The sequence below is a fragment of the Tinamus guttatus genome, unplaced genomic scaffold (genome assembly GCF_059628265.1).
Source record: "Tinamus guttatus ecotype Peru unplaced genomic scaffold, ASM5962826v1 Tinamus_guttatus_pri_ptg000004l, whole genome shotgun sequence".
NCBI classification, from domain to species: Eukaryota; Metazoa; Chordata; class Aves; order Tinamiformes; family Tinamidae; genus Tinamus; species Tinamus guttatus.
The window spans coordinates 9,204,936-9,231,372 of NW_028288538.1; the positions used below are offsets into that span (position 1 = coordinate 9,204,936).

The following is a 26,437-nucleotide window of genomic DNA, read 5'->3' on the forward strand; positions in this document are numbered from 1 at the left end:
TTGACAACAACCACTTTGCCTTTTGTCAACATACAATTTGAGACATGGATTAACTTGTTCACAATAAATTACAGAGTGATAAGTGAGAAAAGCTCAAGGACATCAGTAACTTAGGAACTGGTTACAGTTAGCTTCACTTACAGTATTTTTTTTAAATGCTTTTCAAGAGTAAAATCATTGCAGCCAAAGATTAAAAAAAATCCACATACAATAATAGCAAAGAAATGCATTTTTGGAGCAACAGTGAGCTACCAGTAAACACTTCATACAGTGATCTTCAAGGCACAAAGCAAAAAAACTGGGCATGGGTCTTTTTGCAGGTTGATGAAGACAGAGAGGGTAAAATTTTTTTGAATATAAAATAAATACATTTTAAAAAGACGCATACAAAAGTCAGTAAGTCAGTCAAATAGCAAGGCTTTCACAGAATGCCACACTGATAGAACATTTGTGAATCCATTTCAGTCGAGAAATCATGTTCACAGCTTTAATGACACAATCACTGAGGCAAGGGTACCATCACTTCAACATAATTAATGGGGAAGAAGCCGGACTCTCCGTGTAACATCCCTTCATACCAATTCTCATCAATCTGATTGGTCAAAGTGATGATGTCCCCCTCCTTAAAGCCAAGCTCGCCTTCGTTTTCCGGCTCAAAGTCATACAGAGCTTGGCAGCAAGGCTGGTCCATGTGCATTGAAGAACCTGCCCCAGTGACAGAAAAGAAAATATTAAAAGAGCTTCAAAGCACCACAAGCAGCCAGAAAGCACCAGAACGATGGGACAAAACTGTAGCTCTCTGTCACAGATGTACCTTCATCCTTTTTCCTGACAATTTCTGCATTGCTTTCACTCATTAACAGCCAGTTCTTCTACGTATAACATTTGGAGTAATTAATTAAAAGCGTTACTCGGTTTTTCCCTGAAATGCAGATGTCACCAGATTTTGAATGCTAGCTGCATTCCCTTTGAACAGAATAGACGAAGCACAGTCGGAGCAATCGCTGCTGAGGGGGAGGAGGTGACAGAACTGCAGCTTGGAGCACCAGGATGATGGGCACTTACTTACTGCAGCAAGTGCCCTGCGCACACCAGGCAGGGAGCAGGGCCTCCGCTCAGCCCTGCCAGCCCGAGCTGCCGGGCGGCAGGACAGCCACCCACACACTGTTACACTCATTCATTCATATTTATGAATAGTAAATTATTCTTAGAAAAATAAAATAAACAAGTAAGCTAATGTTCAAACGGTAAAGCTCAGCTCGGTGGGAAAGGCCTTGCCAGAAGTTCAACTGAAGTTCAGCCATGACATGTTTTTAAAAATATATCTGTGCATATCCAAGTAAAAGTCAAGTCACTTGAATGTATTCATAAAGGAAGTAGAGGAGAAAAGATTTCATGCTGCTCCCACGTAAACAGTAGTAAAATGCATACAGCAAGACCAAGAACTCTTGGACAATGTAGTACTTAACATTAAAGCAGTTAATAAACCTCTTTAATACTAAATTATTCCGGTTGCCTTATTTGCAACATTGCAACAATTCCCAAACATTCTCATCTTGCCTCCCCAAGCTATCACACATGCTAGTCATGCAGTCAGCTTAAGTCAGCTAATTTATTTCTGAGAAAATGTGCACACCGTTGCTAATGCAATACAGGAATAATGGCTAAGCTCTGAAAAAAATGCCTATCACACTGTTTTTAATTTGCTAATCATGGTAACGTGTAAGAAAGTAACCTATTAAAAAGCCCCCTGCCTGGGGCTGGCAGGAGGGAAGGAGAGAGCCCCACAAGAACACGCTGAACGGCGGCGCTGGGGGGAGCTGGGCTCCGGACAAGCTCTTGCTGAAACAGTCCAAGCAGAGAAAAGCAGCCGAGCCAGAGCCTTCTGACACAAAATCAACGGCCTGTCTGCAGAAATACCTGCAGTATTTTTTATTTTGCCAGGGTGGTGACCCTGGAAGAGTCAGTAGCAGAAGGCAGAGCTCCGAATAAATTGGCCTTGGTAGGACTAAGTTATTGCTGCGAAGCAAAGAATTTCTGACAGCAACGTACCTGACAAGAGGTCGATCACATTTGGCTCATTTTAAGCTCAAACAACTGAAATGTCTGGCAGCCTGGATAGATGTTAACATGACGGTCACGGGCAGCACAAGCAGCTTCACCGCAGGCTGCACGATCAAAGCGTGCAGGTCGCGGCGCAGCAGCACCGCTCGGGCTGCAGCACACGCTGCTTGTGTCCCACCACTGCTCTCCAGCCTCCTCCCGACCACTAAATAACTGCTCACCCTCCACTGGAGCGAGATTTGCAGAGAGTCAAGTGGCTAAAGAAATGTTAAGTTAAGCTACAACGTGGTGCCGACCTCCCTAACTGCAGCAATTAGGGAGCTGAAGTGTCACCCTTCACTGACACATCAGTGTGGACTCATCTCTAGATCGGTGACAGTTAGACAGCACAAACTGAAAAAAACCCAGAGCACGTTAAGCAAGAGACTGGCTGTGATTTCTGGAGCATAACAGGACTGAAAGCCGAGGACAATTCAGTGTGAGCTTTGTCAAAAGGAACCGTCTGCACCTGCATCTCCTCCGTCCTCTGCACCATGATGTGCACAGGCAGTAGCAAAATTATAGTTTCATAATCACAAACCAGAGGCTTCCTAACATAATGAATCCAGGCCTCTGTCACAGCTCATATCTGTAAACATTTAGATGCTTATGTTAAATTCCAACATGCGGCAACCAGACCCAACTATCGTTTCCTAGTCAAACCCCAACAAACACAAAGCAGGAAAGGCATGACATGACACAGCCTCTAAAGACAGCTAAAATGAGCCAGATGATGCTCCTGGATTCAGCTGAATAATGAGACTGGCAATGAATTAGAACAAAAACACAGATTTGTTATCTGTGCTTAATCAAAGGAGCTAAATAATTCAGGCCATTAAAATTATGTTTCTGTGAACCTAGCCCTGTAAATATGTGCAAGTCATTCATAGTAAATAATTCCCATGTGTTGGGAACTGTATAAAGCAAAATACCATTTCTGCTGCAAGGAGATGACATTTTGCTTACACAGCTTTGGCAAAATGCAGGAAAAGCCACCTTGGCACTCAAGGAACCAGACTGTGGTGGCTGTGCTGAATGCATCCCCACTCACCTGTCCTGTGGATTTCCATAGCCGCACTCAAGACCTACCTTGAGTGACACTATCAGAGAAAATTAAAAGGCCTAAATTTTGATTGGAACAATGTGCAAGCTAGGGAAATAGAGCATCAAAGTACTTATCCATTTAGGATGAAAAGGTCATTTTTCTAAATGGAAAGAAAAAAGAGGGTGATCATGATACTATACCTCTACCAGATGGGGACCTTAAAACATTTAGCAGCATTTTGTTTAGAGCCACCTGGTTCGTATTTCTAAACTACAGATCATAAATCAATTCTGCTTCATGATTCTGAGCTTAAAAGGATCAGAAAAAAGAGGAAGGTCCTCCCATTTACAAGCAGGGCATATATGCCCCACTGTAACTCCAGAGAAATCCATATGGATAATTTTCTGGCATGGAACAAGAAAAGAAAGAAGCAAATGAGTAAGGACTTCATGGATGGTTGTGCCTTCTGGAATGGTAAGAAGAGCACCCACAGCACTAGCTTCTTGAGGGGAAAAACATGCATGCAACAGCTAAGTCCAACATAGATCTTTTTGATATTATTAACTACTCTAAGCATAGCAAGCACTGTTAAATATTTCCAGCCTCCCCTTCATCTCTTCCATGGTTGGTTTGCTTTTTCCTCCCTTCTGATGACACTTACTAAGATAAGCATTAAGTGAAAACCCATCATTTACTGATAGGGAAGCAGTTTATGCCACATACTGTGACTGGAAACAACAAATGGAAATGGCTCACTCCTTTCCCACCTTAATGAACAGTGGCTGCTTATTCTTCAGTTCAGTCCTTTGATTTTAGTTCACGAGAACTGCTTCAAGCTCCCTTGAGTGCAGAGGTGTAATATCAGCATCCTACAAGCAGAATGCAGCTTAGAAAGACACTGGACGGAGCACCAAACTCCAGACCAAGCTTTGCTCACTCGCTTTCTCATTTCTCTTCTAGCTAGCTTTAAAAAGGAACAAAGCGAGGGAAGAGGAAAATGCAGACAATGCAGGGGAAAAAAAAGGACAAAAAAAAAGAAAAAGCATGAGAAGAAGCTCCTAGATCTCATGCCAAGTGGCAAGGGAGCCTTTGGCTCATTGCCTTCCCTCTATTTTCCTTACAAATATGAAAAAGTGTCTGTTTTCACGCTCTTTTTTTTTGCTGAGTGTTGTCTTTTGTGTTTTGTTATCAGTCTTCTGTGATCACTCACTGCAGACTTGAAGGAGATGGAAAAAATTATTTTATTCGTGAGAGAAGGAATAGCTATTTCGGTGTACAGTAATCTTACTAATTACTACCATTCACATAGCTATCAAGGGTTTTTAACAGCTGGAGATTTTTTCGTGGAGTCAGAGCTCATCTCTAACGCAGGATGCTGCTCCAAGCCAGTGGATACCACAGTCCAAGAGCTCAAAAGTGCAGACACTTTGTTGCAAATTCTAGGGAGCTAAGGGGACACTAATGTGTGCTAAAGGGCAGCAAAAGCCTACGCTGTTCCCAACATTTCTCTTTATAAATACTTTATCAAAGCCGTTAAAACTAGTAAAGGTGAAAGTCACCTCTCTGATTTTTATGTGTCCAAAAGTTAAGATGCTGAGCTAATCATTTACAGCTTCAGACTGTAGAGCAAAATCAGCATCTGGAGAGCCGCCGAAGGTGACGTCTCCCAGGCACCTTAGGCCTCTCTCTTTGAAAGAAAGAAACTGCTTTCTGCAAGTGCCCTTCCCTTGCTCTCCTCCACCATCCTGGCTGTACAGAGGGGTTAAGAGGCCAAGCTTGAGCTCTACACCCACACTTCAGATGGCAAAAGAGAGTTAAGAGGTAACCTGCAATGAGAGTGCACTTCCAAAGTTAGGAAACAAACTGGAGCCAAATACTTGGATACTGATCCCTCACGGTCCATCATTCCCAGGGTACAAGCAACAATCCAGCGAAGTGTCTATCAACACATTAATTTTGCAGCCGCAAGCTTACCTGATGATTTTATTGAAGAACTATAAGCAATCCCATTGTGCTGCTGATTATCACCGATTTCCAGGGTTGTGGTTATTACAGGCTTTGACTTAAGTTCACGTTTAGGCCGACTAGATGCTACATTTATTCTGCAATATAAAGAAGAATAACAAGAGATTTACTTGAAGAAATGGGGTTTCTACTCAGGTGCAGTGCTTTGGCATTTGAAAGGGGGGGAAAAGCCTTCTGTTGTTTTGGGGAGCTTGCAATTTATTCACAAAAAGCTGCTCAAATCTGATGCAATATTTGAATTTCATCAAGTCCCTGCCTCACATAATGCAGTGATTCTGTTGACAGAGGGATAAAGCTTAACAGCCTGACTTTAAGAAGTGCTGAACATCCGCAGCTGCCACTGAGGTTCCGCAGGAGTCCCAGGAATGAGCTGCCTGGAAAGCTCAGCTGCAAAAGACACGCAGAAACGCAGCCAGGACAGAGGCCCGGGGACTGCGTCTCACACGCTGCTTTTTTGTTAAAGAAAATGGGAACCGGTGTCAGCACAAGCGCCGCGAGGGCTCGGGGCTCTCCCTGCGCCTGCGCGGGGCCCGGCCGGCACCGCTGCCCGGGGCGGCGCTGACGGGCACGACGGCTCCTGCGCGGCGCTCCCGGCCGCCCCGTCCTCAACACCACGGGTATGAGGACTACGCTGTGGTGACATTCGGGCCATCGACGCCTCCCATCTTCTGTTGGTTGTGATGAACAACGTATAATAAATTAACGATATAAGCATGTTTTTTTTTTCCTCCTGATAGCACGATACAAAGTGTCTGGGCCTTTCACCAGTGCATTACGCCACGATTGTGCTCCTAGCCAGCTGGCAATTTCCTTACACTGCTGCAGAATACCCCCTAATCGCACGAAAACAGGCCAATCTCTCAGCAAAGCTTCCAAAATACAGCTCAGAAAGTGCAAATACATTTAAACCTACAAACAAATGGAGGCTGTCCTGATTAACCCTGCAAAAGGGAGCAAGGGATCTGCACTTGCTCAGAGCTTTCTGGGCAGGTAACTGCTGTGCACTTCAGGCTCACGGTGCATCAACATTGCCAGGAGGCAACAGTTTAAAGCAGTAAAATCCAGTAAGTAAGGTGCAGAGTGCAGCAAATATGTATTTATGAGATGGTACTACAAAACCTGCTGCTTTAATATCTTTTCTCATCTATAAACCCCTGCTGCAAAAGAGGTTCAAAGTGTTCTGATGGGTGCAATCTTACCGGTTTTGCAGCTTGCTCTGCAGATCCTCCAATATTTCTGTGGATTGTTTATGGTAATCTAGCGCTGCTTCTACAAACACAGCCAACTGGCTAACTTGCTCTACCTGAAATCGAGAGAGGAAAATAGTTTTCAGTATTTTGCTGAACGATAAACAAAAAGATCATTCACAACAGATCTGCTATCTCAAAGATCCTGATGCCTTGTAGGAGCTATTGAAAATGAACCTATGTGATTCTACCAGAGAAACTGCCAGATGAAACCTGAGAAAAACTAAGGTGTAATTTCTAGTCCGCTAACTCGGGGCTGGGTCCTGGAGTCACTTCCTTTCACACTGTGCAAATCCCTCTTACTTTCAACTTCCAAGCCAGCAGCCTGTCAAGCCTGAAACAGTCAGAGGACACAACTCCTTAGCAGACAGAAGAGGGCTTTTCTGAGCAGCAAGGCGGGGGAAACGAAGCTCTGACAGGTCTTGTAACTGAAATCCATTCGTGTTTACTAGTGATGTTTACAAATTGCAATTCTGAACTGGTTCACGCTTACCTCACTAGATGGCAGCATTTATAAACTGAAAAATGAAACATGATTTATCTGCTTGGATTTATAAAGTAATAGCCAATCGTTCAAGAATATGAATGCTGGAGAAAAGGTGAATGAAAAAGAAAAATATTTTTATAGACCAAATAACAACCCCACCCCTAATGCAATGCGAAAAGCTGAAGCTGTAATACAGCTAGAACAGTAACAGATTTGCCCTCTTCCTTTCAGATGACTTCAGGAGGACAGACCCCAAGCAGTCTGGCATGTTCCCATTCCAGCACTGCATCCTCGGACACTGGACTACAAGAAGGTATCTGAAGATATTTTCTGCAAATGTTTTATGGACCCGAGGCTATTGTGTGCTATACTTGGTCTGCTTTTACTCACTTGGAAAGACTATTAGAAATTCTGCTGGGAGTCCAGGAGAGCCAAACCCTGTCACACAGTGTACATAAATGAAACACAGACCCAAATCAACAGCTGATACGACTCCATCAAAGTCAAAAGAGAGTAATGGAAACCAGCTGAGGATAATACACAAAACGCCTGGATTTTGGACGGGGTGGTCAGAGAAGATGGACAGACAAGGACTGTCCAGACAAGACAACTAAGCCAGGAGGGATAGGGAAGTGGGAATTTGGAGAAGAGACGAGGAGACTGGGAGGGAGCCAGACAAACAAGAGTGACTAAAAGCCACTTAGCAAGAAGAGCCTGGGACTGGCTGAGTGGGAAAGGCAGGAAGATGGGTATGATAACGAGTGCATGTATAAGTGTCTGCGTGGGAGGTTTGGAAATTGCTGTGCAAAAAGCCTGAGAAAGATGTGGATCGGGACTGAGTCTGGATGAGACACCTGGCAAGGGTGGCAGGGAGCCAGGGCCCTGCAAGCAGGGACTGTAGGGCAAAAATACTGAGGAAGGAAGAAAGCCAGGGTGCTGAGGAGGACAGCAGGACACTGCAGTTAGCATCTCTGCAAACCCTGATTTTCTTTTGCCCTTCGTCTTCCAGATAAACATGCCTTTGCACACACCAGTCAGGAAGGCCACATGTCCTGCTTTCAGGCAGGAAATTGGCCTAGATGACTGAGAAAACCTCCTTCCAGATCTCTTTTCCTATACGCTCTCTCGACTACGTGGAGAAACCACGTCCCTACAATTCCTCTGTGTGTGCACAGAAGGAGAATTAGCCCAAATGACCACATCTGCTGACCATTTAGTCATGTTTCATGACGAACTTGAAATCTGAGCCAAAGAACAGGTACCTCAGCACAACCCATGCAAACTCCATGCAGTCATTGTTAGATCCAAAATGCCCCACTCCTAGACCAGCCACAAAATCCTGCCTATAAGCTTAGACGCCTAGAGGCAAAAGCTCATGGTTCAAGCAGTGACTCTGTGCCAGGTCTGACCTTCTCCTTCCCACAGACTTCCCTGTACTCTGTTCTCAGGTGGTTCGTTGTTCATGGATGACAAAGCCACATGAGACCTCCGTGACCATTTTGTCCAAGCCCGTGAGACCTCCATAAGACCTTGCTGAATTCCCAAGCCCTCCCATGAAGTGCCACACATTACATCCCTCCTGGACAACAGGAAGAAAGCACCCCTCACCCTGCAGTCCTTGCCTCCTGCAAGCATGAAGCGTGGGCCAAATGTGTGGACCACACACATTTCTCTGTCATGTGTACTGCAAGAAATAAAACAGCAGGACACACTTACATCATTTTCTAAGAAGTTGAACATGCTTCTTTCAGCCAGTTCCTTTGACTCTTCAAACTTTTCTACTGCTAGTTTGACTTCTTCATCTGGTATCTTCCCAAGACGCTTCTTTTTATAATCGTAATCCAAACGACGACCTTCCAGTTTCTTCAGATGATGCTAAATAAGAAAGAGCACTTAGGAAGAGGTCAAACCAAGACAGACCCAAACACATCTGCTGTTATTTCTAAGTAGATTCCAGTTATAGAGGATGCAATTGCAGACACAGTCAGAATCAGAGAAACCAAAGATTGAAGGAATCGCAGAAATCGCGCAACCCAATAATTACTTTTTATCGGTTCAGAAGAACTACACTTGAAAACAATCATGTATCACAGGAGACAGGTACAGACAGCATAACATTTTTTTGCTATGTTTTCCACATCCACTTACATTTAAGCAAAGAAAACAAACTCCATATCTACATTTCATCAAGGTTTTAATTTGCTTATTACCCAAGTCTATTGGAATCATTAGACTTGGACAGAGGCAGTGCCTGGCTTTCTTTTCCATTGCCATACTGTAAACAAAAGCACAGAAAAAAACTAACTCTAAAGGTTAAAAATGTGTTTTCCAGCACCCTGTAATTTTTCCCAGGGTGGTACATTGCACTCATGGCACTTTTCAGATCACTGAGTGGTTGCCCTGAATGACCTTTCCAAAAGTCAAATTCAGTCTCTATAATAGATTTAGGTAAACAGAGATGGCAAATTATGATAAACAGTTACTGTAAGTCACAGCCCACTCGCATGTTCACAGCAATTAATAAAATGTCAGTTAAAATAAATAGCGGTAGATAAGAATATTCATTTTCTGTCCTACCTTTCTGGTACAGAACATGATCATATAAGCAAACTGAATAAATTAGGCAACAGTGAGAATTAGTGAGATATTGCTTTTAAGTAGATCCATCACTGTTTTGCTAGACACTCGAGCATAAGCACAGTGAGGTAATAAGGCTTGTGCTTTCAAACTTCTGTTCCTGGGAACTAGAACTTCCCTGACCAATTTTTTGATAAGAAAAGCTTTACCCTGGAAAACTTACCCCAATCTCTTTTAAATCTTTGTCTTGCAGTAACTGTAGAGGATCAATGAAATTTTGTTTGACATTAATATCAAGCGAGTCTTTCACCTCTGCCATTTGTTTCATGCTTTCACCAACATCCAGTAGTGCAGTGCCTGCAGTAAAAAACACTCTACTTGTAAGTCAATATATGTAAAAAATAAAACACGAAATATGTCTTAAAAAGCAGTCCACGTCCTCTCCCAAGCCAGGGACTCCCCATTTCTCATGTTTCCTCTCCCTAGTTCTCTTGTCGTCCCATATCAAAAAGCACCCACTGAGTCATGTTGCAGTGGGGCTGCAGGTTCATGGCAGGTAAACCTGCACACCCTGCATGCTCCACAGGGCAGCCCTGGCTCCATATCCTGGCTGGGAAGTTCCAGTGTATTTTGAGAGAAAATGGGTAAGATTTGATTTACCAAAGATTTGCAGCATGGCTGATTGGAGTAGATTTTCATACAAATGACAAAACATGTATTTGAAAAGCTCCAAAACCCACAGGCAGCAGATCACAGGAAAAAAAAAAAAAGAATATATATATTCTTTTACAAGAAGTAAATTATGGGATTTCTTCCCGTTAATTTACTTCTCAAATATAGAGTAACAGGATTTTTTTAAAAGCTAAAAAAACCACAGTGAATCTAAGAATCACCCTGACTTATTTAGGTTTGACAACTCAGAAACTAAGTATCTTAATAATATGAATTGTCAGACAGTATTAATAATATCATTATCACAACCACCTGCAGCAGACGCTTAGGTAAAACATGGTGTGTTGTTTATTAAATGAATCACTCCCTAATTACTCTTCTTGAACTTTCCCTCTTACCTGCAATGACTATGTACATCCATTACATCACTGAGTAATTTTACTCTGCAAAGAACATTATACTGAAATATTCACGGAGGAGATACACAAACTCACCAAACATAGAATCATCTCCAAGCTCTCTGCCATACCGTATCATGCAGTCTCCCAGGAGGCCCTCTGTCTGGGGATAGCCTGTGGTTTTAACTTGTCCTCTGATCTTTGACATAGTGTTCAGCATTCCCAGCTTGGCTCTGTATGCTGAGAAGTACATGAAAAAATGACAAAGTTATAACATCATTTTATAAATGTACATTTAAATCAATAAATCACTTAAAAAGTAATGTCACTAAGGAACTGTTGGCCTGTAGAATTTTAAGCCTTTTAGTGCCAGTATTTCATAATCTAAGGTTGAAAGATGACTCCATTAGACAGCAAGGATCGTATGATACCGTTTTCATTCCCAACTGAATGAGCATCATTTCTCCAGGCAGATTTACAGTGGGACTTCTGCTGAGTTACCAAACTCTTGCAAACTCTCTATTATAAATTCTGCAGAAAGCAAATGCAAAACACATACAAGTGCAACCAAAGTCAGTTCCACAGTGTTGCTTCTGAGAACTTTGCACCTTCTTTGCCCTTATTTTCCTCATTTCCTTAATCAAGACAATAGGACTTCATTCTGCAGAATGGCCTGATACATACAAACCAATTTACTGTTGTGTTGCACCTATGAGGAGAGAATCAGGTGATTATGCCTACAGTAGCTTTCCAACCTACTCCTTACTGTCATCAGCCATAAGCAACAGCCCTGGCAGGCTGTTCCTGAGGCGTGTGGGCAACAGTCACGGGTTGCATCTTGAGCAACCCAGCTGGGCCTGGGCAAACACTGACTCCTGTCACCCTTAGACAGGCAGGACCCACTAAACCCTCCTCCAGGACACAGACTCCCCAACAGAGAGCTCTCCCTGAAGCCACTGGGACTAGGACTACACACGATAGCCTGACAGGCTGTTCTCCTCAAAAATGCAGGTCCTTCCAACAGCTGACCTAAACAATCCATCTATCTCCTAGCAGATAAATTCAGTTACCCATTGTAAATCTAAGCGTGCCTCCTTTCCTTTTTTTCCCCCCCTCAAAACAGCATTTGAAAATCTCTACTAATATGTCTAGGACTCTTAGGTCACTAACACCTGGTAGAGCCCCTAAGAAGCAAACTTTGTTCGAAGGCGACCACAGGGGTGGAAAAGTAAGAGTCGACTTCCCCATGAACAGACAAGCAGCAGCGTCCCCAACAGCAGCACTATACGTGTTAAACTTGACGCCTTTCTTTTTTATTTTTTAAATCTCTGCTAAAGAAAATGTTGGCTCTCTCTTTGCTTCAGGGATCCATATCCCACTCCAGGAAACGCAGCGCAAGTGGGAATGCAGGTGCTGTGCTGGGCGTCCAGCCGTCCCAGCCGCCACGCGCGCACGGCTGACGTGCCCAAGAGGCCCCGGAGCCGGGACGTGTCCAGCTCGCGGCACGCACAGCAGCCAGGCTGCACGGGGAAGGGTGTTCAGGCCTTCCAGGAGCCTCAGATTAATGACCTAGGTAGCTCTTATCCACCTGGGACGAATCGCTAAGGAAGAGGATAACGTCCGGCAAAACCTGACATAAGTCATTCCTTGCCTTACCTGGATTTGGCTGGAGATACTCTGTTGATTTGGATAGAAGCTCAGCTACAGCTTTATTAGTGACATCAATTTTCTGAAAAAAAAAAAAGAGGAAGGTAGCAAAAATCTATGACTAGAAAGCTTATCCTCTTGGTAGATACTATATATTGCTCTCTTTGACTATGAAATTTTATTTAAAACAAATCATATATGACAACTTAGAATAAAACGCTATGTCACAGCTGTGCCAGACACCAAAAGGTATTAATTAGCACATAGTACTGGAAAGAGCAAAAAGTTTGTATCAAAATGTAGGGATCTCCTTCCTCTTCAAAACCATTAATCATGAGTACTGCTTTATAAAGCTCAGACTACAACTTTCCTGCCAGCCCAAGAGTTGTCACTATGACCGTTTTTCTCCAGAGGTGCAAAATGCTGAAAATATCCCAGCTCACAGTCCTGGGGTCAGTGCCATTTAATGTAGTAGTTTGCACTGTCTTCCCATCTGATAGCATCTTATGTGCTATAAAAATCACATTTCTGGGTTGCTTCTCTTTCCTCCCTTAGAGCTTGCACATTATTTTTCCTCCTATAATACAGAGGAGCAAAGAGTTATTCTGAAGCCAAAGAAACTGAAATCTAGAAGCATGTTTAGACCATAAATCCAGAAAGTGTGTGTTGGAAAACACACTCACACAAGACATTTTTCCTTAACCTGCCAACAGTAAAAGCTGTGACCTATGTCTACTATGTACATTAAAAATACAGGAAGAAGAAAAGGGCAATGAAATAGCACACAAAAGCTGAAAAAGCAGACTCTGGGAGTACACTGTATAACTCATAAATGACAGTACTAACAAGTGGTTAAAAAATACCTCTATTTCCACAGCAAACCATGGCAGTTTCTGGACACTTATTTAAATTAACAAATACAATTCTGTAGCAAGGGAAAATTTGGCTCCTATAGCTCGATTTTTATCAGGAAAAACATCAGATAGGATGGGGTGCATTTATGACAACTCACTAAACACCAAAGACCTCTCTCTAGTCCAGCACAGGTAGCAGAGAAAAACAGATTTTTGATTCCACAGTAGTTGAATGTGGAAAAAACAACAGTGCTTTCCTTACCCTTTCCATCTCCTGGAATTCTTCATCTAATTTTGTTCCTTCTGCCCCACTTATCTTTTCGCTGAACAACTGTGAAAAGAAAACAGAAAAAACAAATGCATCACTATTTTATTAGAGAATAATCCAAGAACCACAGAAATGTCTTCCGAAGCAGAGAACAATCCACAACCATTTGAGGCAGCTACGTGAGAGAAGAGCAACCCTCCTCCTGGAAGGGAAACACACGTTCCAAGAGGAAAACAGCCAACAGGAATTCACAAAAAGGACACAGAACAAAAAGACAAGAACCTCCTGGGTGCTTAACCAGGCAGCAGCCTCGTGGCACACGCGGCAGGGCAGGTTTTGGGCACGGGGACAGGCACAAGGAGGCTCCGCTGGGACTCGCAGGCTCCCGGCCTGCTCTGCCGGGGTCCTCCCTCCTCCAGCAGCCTCCGGACGGGTCCGTGGCCTCCCCAGACCATCCGCTGCCATCCCCTTCCCAGGGTGAGGGCGGCAGGACACGGCCCCTCTCCCGCTGAGCTGTCACATCCACCTCCATAGGTGGCTCATTCCAAATCATCCATTTAGGTTCTGGCAAAGGATAAATGTTGTGGGGCTACAATGACTGCTGGATGGAGAGGCGTAATTCATAGTGAATTACTGCATCAAATGAATAAAATAATGCAAGGCTGCACCCTTGGAAGGAATGGAGGTGGGCATTATAACAAGAAGCACAGACCTCTAAAGCAACCTGAACAATGCACAGCTGAATACAGCAGCAAAAAGACTGATCAGAAAAAAAAAAAAGAAGAAAAAGGCCAAACTTCCCCAGTTCCATGCAAACAGTAATGATTGAGGAGTTTCTAGCCAGACCCTCTTTCAACCATAACTGCCCTGAGCTCTAGTTTCCTTCCAAAAACAGCAAATAAGCAGAGAGGTAGGGTAAAGAAACATTCCCTAAAGCCTATAAACTGCTGAGCTCCACACAGCAAGAACTGGTATATGATTCGAATGGCCACCATGCAATTTTACCACCACAGTTTATTCCACATTGGCCTGATCAGGCTGCACTTTACTATTCTGACATTAGAGGAACACAACAGCTTTTGTTCTGATCATACTGAATTTAGGAGTCGTAAAGCTAGTGCTACCACTCCTCAATCAAAAGCCAAAGGATACCCAATTAATTATTGAAAATAGATGCACAAAGGAGACAGCTGCTGAATTTCAGCTGTCTGACTATTTGATAAGCATCATTTACGCAAATTTTATCAAGCTGCAAAATACTCTGAACTTAAATATAAGCTTGCTCAGTGGTGGAGCTGTGTAATTATGAGACAATATCTGTCAGTTTTTATGAGTCAGCTAATCGAAGGCATTACTACCACCACTTGAGACACGTATTCTGTGAGAGCTTGGCACTACTTGTTTGGGGAAACCCAAACATGGGGGAACCCACGGGCTGGGGAACCAGCTCCCATTCACCAAGGTGCCAGGGTCTGAGGTCTCTGAAAAAGAACATTTCACATGGTGGAGGCCACCAGCACCTTTCTGCTCAACTGCCAGCGCTGAAACTAGGGCCATTCTGCAGTGAGGCTACCCAGGGCTCTCCCGGATCAACATTTCTGCCCAGGGAATAGCTCCACACCTGTGAAATACTTCCTCCTCTCCGTGTCCCTGTCACTCCCTCCATCCCATTGGACTTCACAGAGATCGTGAAGCTGGGGGAAAAAAAGCCCCTCAATAAAAATACAACATCCCCGCAGGTCCTGGCAAAACCTGTGCGCACCGACGACCTCTGCACGGGGAAACCCGCGGGGGCAGGAGGCAAACGCGCCTTGCTGGAACTGCCCGCTGGATCCTGCCGAGCTCACACGGGAAAACTAACTATGATCTTGTCCTCCACATAACGCACAAGTCTCTGGTGGGCTGGCTGTGGAACTTCCTTGGGAAACAAACCTGAGAAAGAAACAAATCAGTTCTGAAAGAAACCCCCTCAAATTACCGTGATCTCTAATTGAGCTTTGTACATCCAATTACTGTTGAAAAGGCAAACTGCCATTTGGCTGTACATCCTCACAAAAAAACGCAAATACTCATCTTCTAAGGAGTTTATATCCTCAGAACTTCTCATGATAAATCTTCTTCTTCCATAAACATAATAATTAGATTTTGTTCTCGGACTAGTTCTCAGCTATTCTTACTTTTTTGAGATAATGGGATTTGCTTTTGATTTGTGCTGCTGCAATGAGGCAAGAACAGAGAACATGAACTGTCTGCAGTTTAAAGCAAAATGTACAGCTCACAAAAATTCTGCACTAAAAAGGCCTAAGGCTTCCACCTAATTTTTCAATATTTTATTCAAACTATGTAAAGATTTATACTCGTTCTTGCACAGGAACCGTACACTTCTCCCTTCTCATACGGATTGTAAAAATGAGCTTCAGGAAAACACGGTCTAATAACAGCACTGCTTTGTATTTCATATCCACTCGCTTTTGAGTGCAACATTTTTCATATTTCATTAAGGAACTTTACTGAGCACCGGAAACTGCCAAGGACATCCCAGATCAACAGACAGCTGACAAAACCCTCAAAATAATCACCCTATTTTTTATATATCCACTGGGTATTTTATAACACAAGTCAATCTGAGACTTGCCAGCCAATACCTGCATACTTTTCCGCCTGCCCTTTTCCCTTATTTTGCCTTTCTTTTGGAGCAGCCCTAACCCGGGATTCACCCATCACACTTTGCAGCTCTTCAGCTTCACTTGTTCCAACAGTAGCTCATGGAACCCTTCATTAGCCAGCAAAACTCTCCTGTATAAAACTCACCAAGAAATCACCAAATATTATTTAATGACTGGAAGAAAGATATCCTAGCCTATTAAAGACTTGTTAGCTTTTCATGGCTCTTCACCAAGTAACTGCAGTTATTTTATCCTGAAGGAAATATCTGTTGAAACTTTAATGGAATGGAAAATTCCTATATTTGTCATAAATATGCACACTGTCAAACCCATGAGGCAAAATCTACATTTCAGGAGAGCTCTTTTAGCAAAAAGAGCCAAAGCTATGGAAACACTCTTCATTTCTCTTCCTCCCTCTAGGAATGAAATAGGCAATCAGTGGGGAAAACTAAGAGATTCCTCCCAAACTTAACATGCAGAAAGCCAGGAAATAATATAGCTAGATGGCCATATTTCCCACAGAAACATAGCATTACTGGTCCAACTGCACTAATATATTAAGACATACCTTTAAATCCAGTATTCAGTACAAAATACTACATTCCAGTATGGCTGATGCACAACAGTTACGCCTTTCTTAACAAATCATTAAAACTTTCAGTTATGGCCCTGCAGCCATGTAATTGTTTGTTTGGTGTTAAATTATTATACATGGAGGACTTAATGTAACTTGACAATACTAATGGCTTTCTGAAGGCTCTTATTAAAGGCTATCATAAACACAGGAGGAACAACACAGCTGGCAAGGCATCTTCTGGCTAAAGGAAAACTGCAGTGTTCAACCTCCTGAGCAGGGAGAGACTGTATTTTTTCCCCCAGAAAGATTATTTATATTAGGGAACCCAAGTTGCCAGTCTGTGTTCTAGATCAAAAGTAAATTAACTTCAAATATCCCTAATTGCCTGTTTGGTGCTTCCAAGTCCCACTGCAGGGCTACGCACCCTGCTTGCGTCTCCTCCGTCCCCCTCGCTGGGCTTTACCCACATTGCCAATGGTCACGCTCAAAACAAAAGCCCCTGCCGCTCTGTGCAGACTGCCAAGAACCTGAACTTGAGGCACAGTCTTCTTGAGGACATACTTTAATGCAGTCCATGATTTGTGACCTACTAGAGCAGATGGAGGCAGTGCCACCTGCACAAACTCTCCCGTGGGGCTGGAGAGCTTTTGGAGCATCCTTGATGGGGTGAGCACGGAGGCTGAGGGGCACCTGGGACTGACTTCCAGGGACCTGCAGTGGTCCAGGGACTCGGATGGCAAACAAGGTGCCTGGCATAGCAGAGCCAAGCTCAGACGCATGTTTTCAGACTCTGACACAAATGGAGACAGGAAAACATAGCACTTTTCTCCTGGAAGAGCTGCAGAAGATGCTGAAACCAGCCCAAAGTCACCGCAGCCTCTTCGAGCCTCTCCTCGTGTTCCCAAGGCCTCCCCAGACCAACCTGCAGACACTAAAAACAGAGACCCCGCTGCACATGCAAGTGGGCAGTATGTGCCCACGGAAGATTTCTTCAGGCTCCCACGAAACGTGAACAATGAGGAAAGAAAGTAAAAATTATAAAAATGTACCAGTACTTGAGGCTGTTCTTCTAATTATATTGACAGAGCTCACATTAGCCTAATGCTTTGGAGAAAATCCAGCAACCTCTTATTTTAGAGGCTAAGCATTGAACGATGGCAAAAACTCTTTGGTTGCCTCTGTATGTTGTGTTTTCAAAGAAAACAAGAATATTCTTGCTCTGATTTACTTGAAAGGGAAAAAATAATTCAGAACCACAAAATAAATAAAGGATCCACTGCAAAGTGAATGCAGGTTTCAGTCGTGCAAACACCAAGCACTCTGGCTTGTCTGCAGCAACACATTTAAGGTTGCACTTAGGTAGGTGCTTAAGTTTTGCTGGATCGAGGCCGGTGTGCTCAGCACCCCGCAGCACGAAGCCCCCGCAGGCCCTCACCTTCACAGGGCACAACTTGTTTCCACTGCTAGGCTCTCAGCTAGCACCAGCACTGATCTCTCCAGAGCATGCAGGGAACAGCCATGGAGATTTCTGAGAAGAACAGAGAGAACTGCTTTTCAAAAAATTAATCAAACAACGGAACTGGGTCCTACTGCTATTGAATTAAAATTATGGAGTGCCAGAAGCTGTACGCTGGAAATTAAATTCTTGTTATTGCTCTCATGGCTACATGAATGGTATAAAATACCACACTGAATTCAGCAGTGCTTGTACATGAGTATTTAAGGTACCCGTGAAGTCCTCCCTTTCAGTAATAGTTTCTATGCAATTATAAAAATGCAACATAATAATGTTTTAGAAGTTATACGAGACATTTTAATACCAATTAAAAATTATAATCATTTGGTGCAAATGAGGATTAAAACAGCATTCTTGCACTACTTACTGCAGATTACATTTTTGCATAGATACAGAGAGACAGACAAAAGACTACAGACAACGGGATGATGCTCATGTACTTCATTACCATCACAAGCTGCCGAACTCCAGAAGGACAAACTCCACGGCCAAGGGAACTCCACTTCTTACATTTTACCAAAGATCTACATTCATAGATGTTTAGAGTTAATAAAATAATGTATTTATGAAACACATATGGCCCAGGTGTCAAAGCTGGAGCTCATGACCAAGCTCATGCTGTGTCCAAGCGTGGCCAGGGCATCCCACACAAGCAACCATCCTCCAGGGCCCTGGAGGGGACCTAGGAGCAGCCAAAGGCGAAGTACCAACGCAGGGCTCCGTTTTTAAAGCATGAAGAATATTAAATATACAAAGAACTGTGTTCTTTTAAGGATGCACTAAGACAAATTTAAATAAGATACAACTTAAATGGTGCTACAGTATTTTCTAATTAAAAAAAAAAAACATACGAAGTATGTACAAAGTAACAGACTGATCCCTGTTACAGTTTCAGGGCACAGATTGTTTTTGTGGGAAATTCCATTCCCTCCAAAAAGAGGTCATCTATAAGAACACCAGGAATCTCAAGGGTTTGCGTCCCAAGAAGCAAAATATACCATCTGTACCCAGAAATCTCTGAATCACACAGACTCAGAATCAAATACCCAGAAGTACAAGGAGCAGGATAAAAAGAAATAGGAGAAAAATATGTTTGCAACATGATTTGGCCGGGGAAGCAGATCTACAGCCCTGGATGTGTATTTCTTGCACAGTGGTATTCTGTGAGCTACCGATGCAACATCAAGCCAGTGTCTAGTGTTTCACTGTTAATGTTCACGCATGCAGACGTGCAGAACGCGCTATCAGTGAAGCTCCACGCTCGCCAGGGGCAAGTCCTTGAGAGCTGCACGTGGTGCAAAGCGCAGAGAGGTCCAGGCTGAGAGCCCCCGCGCCGACGCTACGGAGCCGGCCGGCCCCAGCGCCCCGCGCTCACACAGGAAGGAGCGGCGGCGTCTGCGGCCACCGCCGGCCGTGCGCGGGCAGCCCAAAGCGGCAGCTTCCCGTGCGCGGGAAGGACGCGCCGGCTGCGCACGCCGGCCTCGAGGAAAGCCCTGCAAGCGCTGCTGACACGGGAACCTCTGAGCAAGGGCACAGGGCCCAGCTGAAGCAGCCTTGGGCAAACCAGCTAAGTTTGCAGCTCAGCCAGAACCCAACATCCATCTTCCAGCAAAAATCTCCCTGATGGATCCACGGGAAGCTCTGCTCCCAGCCTAGCAGCACCGAAGGCTCACAGCAGCGCAGGCAGGAACTCCCACTGATTCCGGTTTTAAGTAGAGCTCTTCTGTACTATGTACTTCAAGGGTGACGTCTCCTAATTTAAGCCTGTGTGTGCAAATAAGGACTGGTGAAGACATCTAGGCATGAGAAAAGGTATTTAATCAATCTAACGGCCTTTGCTTTGGAAGCTGCATCAAAGAAGAGGCACAGAACTTGAGAATGTGAGAAAAATGAGGTTACTTATTTCATAAGTGCCTTCTTCAGAAAGGACTTGCACAATGAAAAAAAAAAGATGGAAGAAAAGATGTTACTAATGCAATTAGTTAAACAACCTTTTTTTTTTTTTTTTCCCCCCCATGGTCAAAACAAAAGTTTTCTGCCACACAGGAATACTATTACAAAGGGAACACTTTAAGGGCACCTTGAAGGGCACCTGTTGTAAAAAAGCTAACAAGGGCCTAACAGAGATCAGCCAGCACCATGCACAGGACGTGGGTGTCTGACCCCTTCTGAACGTGTCTAACATCCTTGCACTTCTTTCTGCTGTGTAGGTGCTTTAGAAATCCAACATCTGTAAGGTAAGTGGCAAACACCTTTTTGCTCTACGAAAAGATCTTCAACTGAAGTGACTGGCATTAAACAACAGAGACAGTTGTAAAAACATGGGACACTGTGATAGCCATGTTCCTTCTGTACATGAAAATCACAATAACTTTTAATGAATTTCTGTGTTACTTGTTATAACTGTGAAATAAATTAATCCTGAGTTTGATTTTCTTGGGCAACTCTACCCATATTATTCCTGTCATCTAATATATTTCTCATACGCATTTTTTGCTTAAGTTTGAGAGTTTTACTTCTATTTTTATTTCAATAATGAAAACATCAAACATTATACTATAGCTCTAATTCCTCTAAAAGTTACTCTGCACAAAACCAGGCACAAGAAGCCTGTGCCAGGACCTGACTTCTACCCAGGGACAGGAATGCCCAACACTCGCTGCTACTTGGTTGACACCCCAAATCCTACAGGCGGCTGGTCCGGGCAGACACAGTCAGTCAGTCTCATTGAAAAAATCCATCCAAAACCAGGATGAACACAACTTGTGTAACCTAGATCTATATTAAGAAGCCTGTCCATTGAGAATGGGGCTCTTTCCTTCTAAGCAAGTGCGCCCTTTCAGATGCCTCTGGTTTGAATTCTTAACATATTTCCAAGTATTTTATCTTCACTCTCATGCAATCAACAGCTTGGCTCCTCTGTGGCATTACAAGAGTCTCAAGTTTCTCATTAAAAGAAAAACCATGCTACCTGTGTTGCTGATATTGCTTGTTGTTAGTTCTGAATTCCAGTCTTGCTATTCCAAGTAGCAGCTACTTGTTAACCACTGCTAGGGGTTTTGATGCCAAAGGAAAACTGAGTGACCAACTGGTCCTGATTCAGTGACACATTCAGGTTTCCAGCACACCAGTAACTTAGGGGGAAAGTGGAAGCCTAAATACTTGATTGAATTTTGGGTTAAATTGACTTGTGATTGGTCACACAGTAAGAAGTGGTAACTCTGATATTAGAAAGCCAGAGTTCCAGCTCCCCATTTTTGCCATGGAGAATGCTGCTTTCCATAAAATATTCCATGTGTATTTCTGAACAGGCAAAGGGAGTGAAAATTACATTTACAAGACACAAATTGGGGGTTGTCAGCTATGATGATGTGACTAAATTACAAGAATTTCAGATTTTGTTACAGAACAAAATTAAAGCATATGGATGTATAATCTGTGCAAAAGAAAGATATTTTTATTGTATAATATGTGTTAGAAAAGTGGTCTGAAAATTATTTCTGCTTGTTTTCCATGTTCAAACTAATCTGATCAGCTGTTTCCTCTGCCTTTCGGATTTTCAAATTGTGTATGTTAATACTCTTCTAAAATCTGAAAAATGATGTTATTTTCCTGCTGATCCACGCAATCATAGATTATTCTAGTTTCTAAATAACTGCACCCTTACAAAAGATAAAAATTCCTACAAAGAACCAGCATCAACCCAAACTGTGCAAACATTTGGCTAGTAGAAAGTCAGATTTAGGACAGAATATTTTCCTCTTTACCTTACAAAAATCACCAAGGAAGGGAAAAGTAAGAATAGAACAGCAACAACAACAAAAAACAATAAGGCAGAAAGATACAAGCAAAACAGCAGTGCGAAATAATGCAGCGACTCAGTAGACTGGGATGGACTATTGAGTTATTAACTACAGGCAGGACCCAAGCTAACACAACTGAGTGATGAACTCTTCCCAGTCACATCTGAAACAGAGTTTGGCAACAGCAAACTCAATTCCCCACTCCCAACCTAAAGTCCCAAAAAAGAGGCCCCGGGGATTTTGCTGGTACTGAACCTGAGGTATGTCCTTGCAAAGCGAGCCAAGAGCTGCAGCCAGGGCACGCAGGGAAAGCTTCTGCCGTGGCATCAATGGTCTGTGGATAAACCGAGGGCGTCTGCTTGCAGGATTCGTAATCCAGCGTCTAAACCTTACCTGCAATATTATAGCTGGGTAACAAACTCCAGAAATAACAGAAGATAGAGCTATTTGAATAGCAGGTATTTTTGGAAAGTCAGCAAACTGACTCTGCTTTTGCTTCAAAAGAATAGAATTAATCAGCAGCTCTTTCACACATTAAAAAAGTAAAAAAAAAAATAATCACAAGGTATTAGGAATCTTGCTGCTTTTGAAAACTCCAGCAAGCACTTATCTAAATCTCTAGGCATAAGAGCTTTTTAAAAATCTGACCCAGGGGACTCATCTGAGAAGCACACAGGACTCAGGCTGACAAAATACGAGAGTTCAGTCATATTTCAGATTCTAGCCATAAACAGCTGATGGGCTGCACTAACTACTGATGCCTTATGATTAGTTAGTGCCTTCTCTTCGTGCAACATGTTGTCCTTGTGCTTCTTCTGGTACAACACAGCAATGGCTTCCTTTATTTATGTTTTTAAGTTAAGGCTGGATAGGTGCTCCATCCTGCTCAGTATTTAAACTACTCCTTGCCTGCAGCTACCTGTGTGCATCTGTGCCCGTTTGTGTAAAAACCATCTTGAATATACAAAGGCCCACAGCAGTATGGTCGAACCAACGTCAGATACCACTGAAAATTTGGAGCATAAGCAAATACTTTTCCACCAAAACAAAGCGTTTAAAAAATTCACAAAAACACGGCCTGGGCAGGAAGGACGCAGCAATTCAGCATATTCCCCAGGCAGTCTCTGCCACCAGGTTCCTGCAGAGCCCTGGAGACGACTAAAAGGTGGCTGAGCTTTTGGTGCGAGGCAGCAGCACAAACATCACTCGCCTTCCTCGGCGAGAAGGCGCAAGACTGACCCTGCTCTGCGCCACCGAGGTTACATCAATGCCACGAGTTCAAACACTAAGGCCAAACTCTGCTCTTCGCTACCATGTTGTCTTCACAGAACTCAGAAAAATAAAGGCAAGAGCTTGGCTCGGTGCTCAAACTGGAGCAAGGAGGAGGGAAGGGGGAGTAAGAAAGGCGACGGCCTGTGGGGCTGGCGAAGGCGCCGAGCCCGCGGGCCGGGCCGTCCGGCGGCCGCTCCGGCGCGTCCCTCGCCCCGGGAGCGCGGCACCACAGAGCCCCCTCTGCTCCCGAGGGCCTCTCCATGGCGGCTTTGGGGCTCCATGTCACCCTGGTGCTTCCTCGCGTCCCATCACCTGCTCGAGGAGCAGAGCGCCAGCCCCTTCCCCATCTTCCTGAGAGCTTCTTTGCACATTCCAGGCCTACTAATAAAAACAGCAGCCCTTCAAATACATCTTCTTGACATTTATTTTATTCCTCTTTTCACTGTCTTTCCCTCACCCCTCCTTACTCATTTCCTCACTTTGCCTTATGTTCTTTTCAGTTTCCTGTATTTCTCCTCTGTTTTCTCAATATCTGAACAAGTAGCACATGTACCTACATGCACACACCTACACACACAGGGGGACAAAATAAAAAAAAAAAATAAAGCAACAGCCTTTGACCTAGCAGTCTCCAGCAGTCCGAAACAAAAGCAAAGGGCAATTTCTTCTGTTCCACCAATCCTCCCCATTATTTTTCTTTCATGAATAGCTCTTCAAATAGGTGGTTTCATTAAGCAGATTCCAGGATATTGTGGTTTTAGATTGAATCCAGTCTAGCAAGTCCATTTTTCAGTGATGCTAAAGCACCTCATCTAAGCAAAATATCAACATTGCCAAACTGCAGAAATTTCCAAAGAAAAAAAGAATTTTCTCAGATTAGTGGGACAGCGGTGGGATAGAGAGTCACTGGTATAAAGTACAAATGCTGGCTCTGATCACCACAAGGGACTTGATCATAGTGTCTTATATTTAGCATCTCCTTATGTTATGCAAAATGAAATTATCAGCACAGCTAAGGCTAAATTGCCTGCTAGGGCTCTCAAGCAAAGTACACACTGCAACATGACCCTGGGCTTCAAATGTCAGGTAAAAGCAACTCTCCAGCGGGTATGTCAGGGTAGGAAATAAAGCCCTTCACTCCAGCATCAGATTAAGCCTCAAAAACAAGTCTGAGGAATTTTTTTTAAAAAAAAAGGGAGAAAAAAGGGGAAAAAAAAGAAGAAAAAGAAAAAGGGAGAAAAAAGGGGAAAAAAAAGAAGAAAAAGAAAAGAGCTATTTTTCCCCTTGTACACAAATGACGAAAGCCTATTCACTGCTTTTGCATATGGTTTATGTTTTTGCTGGGTTTGTATCTTTTAATAACCTTCCAAAAACAGCTAGAGAAGCAGCGTGGCAAGACATATTTTGTTCTCTAACTGGTTCCATTTTGAGATGCAAATGTACTCACAACAAAATACATCTTGTGCCCTCCCACTGAACAGAACTCAAAGCAAATATTGCTCAGACACAGCAGCCTGAGAGCCAAATGGCTCAACACTATTTCTAATACCCTTTGAAGTTATTTTTCTGCACCCTCCTCCTAGCCGGGGCCTGACGCTGCAGCCGCACGCGCAGACCACGGCCGCTAGCACCGGGAGGTGACACACGAAGCGCAGGAAGGGCAGCTGCCCAGCCGGGCTGTCCCTCGGCTGCCACTGTCACACGGTTCCTCACGAGCTCAGATAGCATCGTGGCTGGGACTGCAGATTGCCGGCTCATCCCTTCTTCCCTGGAGATGTCACACAAATGCCCTGGTTTCTCTGGAAATCCTGCACGCTGCGCAACAGCCTCCGTGCCAGAAAACATATTACTCCGAGTACCATTTCCTCAACACAGTCTGAGATCTGAGCAGAACTGAGATGGCTCTTCAAAACCTTCTATTTCAGAGCATTTGGGTACCAGCTTGGATGTGTTTGTACGTACGTTATCAGTTTGCCTGCACTTACATGGTAAAGAAGGGCCCTGATACTACTATTTTCACTACATTTACCAGATGGTGAAAATAGTAATTTAGCTACTACCTCATCTAATCCCAGAGGGGTTGATTCCTTTTAAAAGAACAGTAAGAACTAAAATGACATTAAATGATTTTAAATTATTTTTAATATGATTAAAGAAATAGCAATAGTATATAGGAAAAGAAGTCCTTTCTACTGCATTTGCTGTATGATTTTGGCAGCACTTTCACGTTAGAATGAAGCAAATTTTTCATTGTTTACCTGAATATAAACCAATATTTTTTTTAATTCACAACAGAACTACAAAAATTGGCAAAAGAAATGCAGGAAATATGTATTATGTAATTTTTTTTTACAGCTACTACATTGGGCATACTGACCTCACTTAGAGCATTGCAACTAAGTTTGTTCTTGATGTGAGCTTGGCCTGTTCACGTCCATTAATTCAGGTTCAAACGGAAGAGAAGACCGGATAACTTGGTTTTTAACTCTAATTTTCTGCTACGGTGGGATGTGAGACAGATTGATAAAGCCTTGCCAGACTGAACAGAGACACATTTCTGGCAGTGTGGGTATAACTCTGTGCCCATTGGACAGGTTAGTTCTCAAGATGTGCTTGGCAGTTTGTAGATTAAATTTTTTACTTAAATCCTAATTTGCAACTTAGAAGCCTGTTCTACTTTGCACACAGCAGTAGAATTTCCTTACCATTTAAAGACAAATGATTGCTCACAAAAGCAAAGCCTACTGAGGACCATCTCCCAGTTCCTCACCAAGCTCCTGTACCAGAGGGGGTCTTTTGAGGAGCTATTCCATGTGCTAGGGACACCAGTACATGTCCCTCAAAACAAACCATATTTAAATCACGTAAAGATGAAATTTTCTGGGGAAAAAAAAAAAAAAAAGGACCTAACCCATCATGTTAGTTCTGGCTAAACCCAACTGGGAGAACCAATGCAGTGTCTAGCTCCGGTTCTTGCTCTCTGCATAAGCATCAAGAGAAAAAAAACACAGGCACAACCAAGAGTAGTGATTTAATAAATTGTTCAGTTAATTTCTTAGGCAGGAAATTTAACATTTTTAATGACCTTTTTTTCTGTGGCTCTGTTCATGATAATTCATCCCGACGTCCCTCCCAAATGCACACTCTCTGAGGTCCCTTCTCTCTTCCCACAGGTGTCTCTTCCATCTCCAGAAAGAACTGCACTGAGTTTTGTTCTTTTCAGTACTCAAGAGATACTTATTTGCTCACCCTCACACTCTTTTATCACACTGTGAGACTA

At 43.3% G+C, this 26,437-nt stretch overlaps 1 protein-coding gene across 1 annotated transcript in view; it reads right to left on the reverse strand.

The window, feature by feature from the left end:
- Window positions 1-26,437, reverse strand: part of SH3GL3 (SH3 domain containing GRB2 like 3, endophilin A3) — a 42,551-nt gene continuing 16,114 nt past the window's right edge. Inside the window, exons 2-9 of the mRNA XM_088539866.1 lie at window positions 13,318-13,386; window positions 12,211-12,283; window positions 10,651-10,794; window positions 9,708-9,841; window positions 8,624-8,782; window positions 6,373-6,476; window positions 5,123-5,250; window positions 1-705 (exon numbers count right to left, since the gene is read on the reverse strand). Coding sequence (XP_088395992.1) covers window positions 500-705; window positions 5,123-5,250; window positions 6,373-6,476; window positions 8,624-8,782; window positions 9,708-9,841; window positions 10,651-10,794; window positions 12,211-12,283; window positions 13,318-13,386 — 1,017 coding nt within the window. The 3' untranslated portion in view covers window positions 1-499. The remainder of the gene's footprint in view (window positions 706-5,122; window positions 5,251-6,372; window positions 6,477-8,623; window positions 8,783-9,707; window positions 9,842-10,650; window positions 10,795-12,210; window positions 12,284-13,317; window positions 13,387-26,437) is intronic.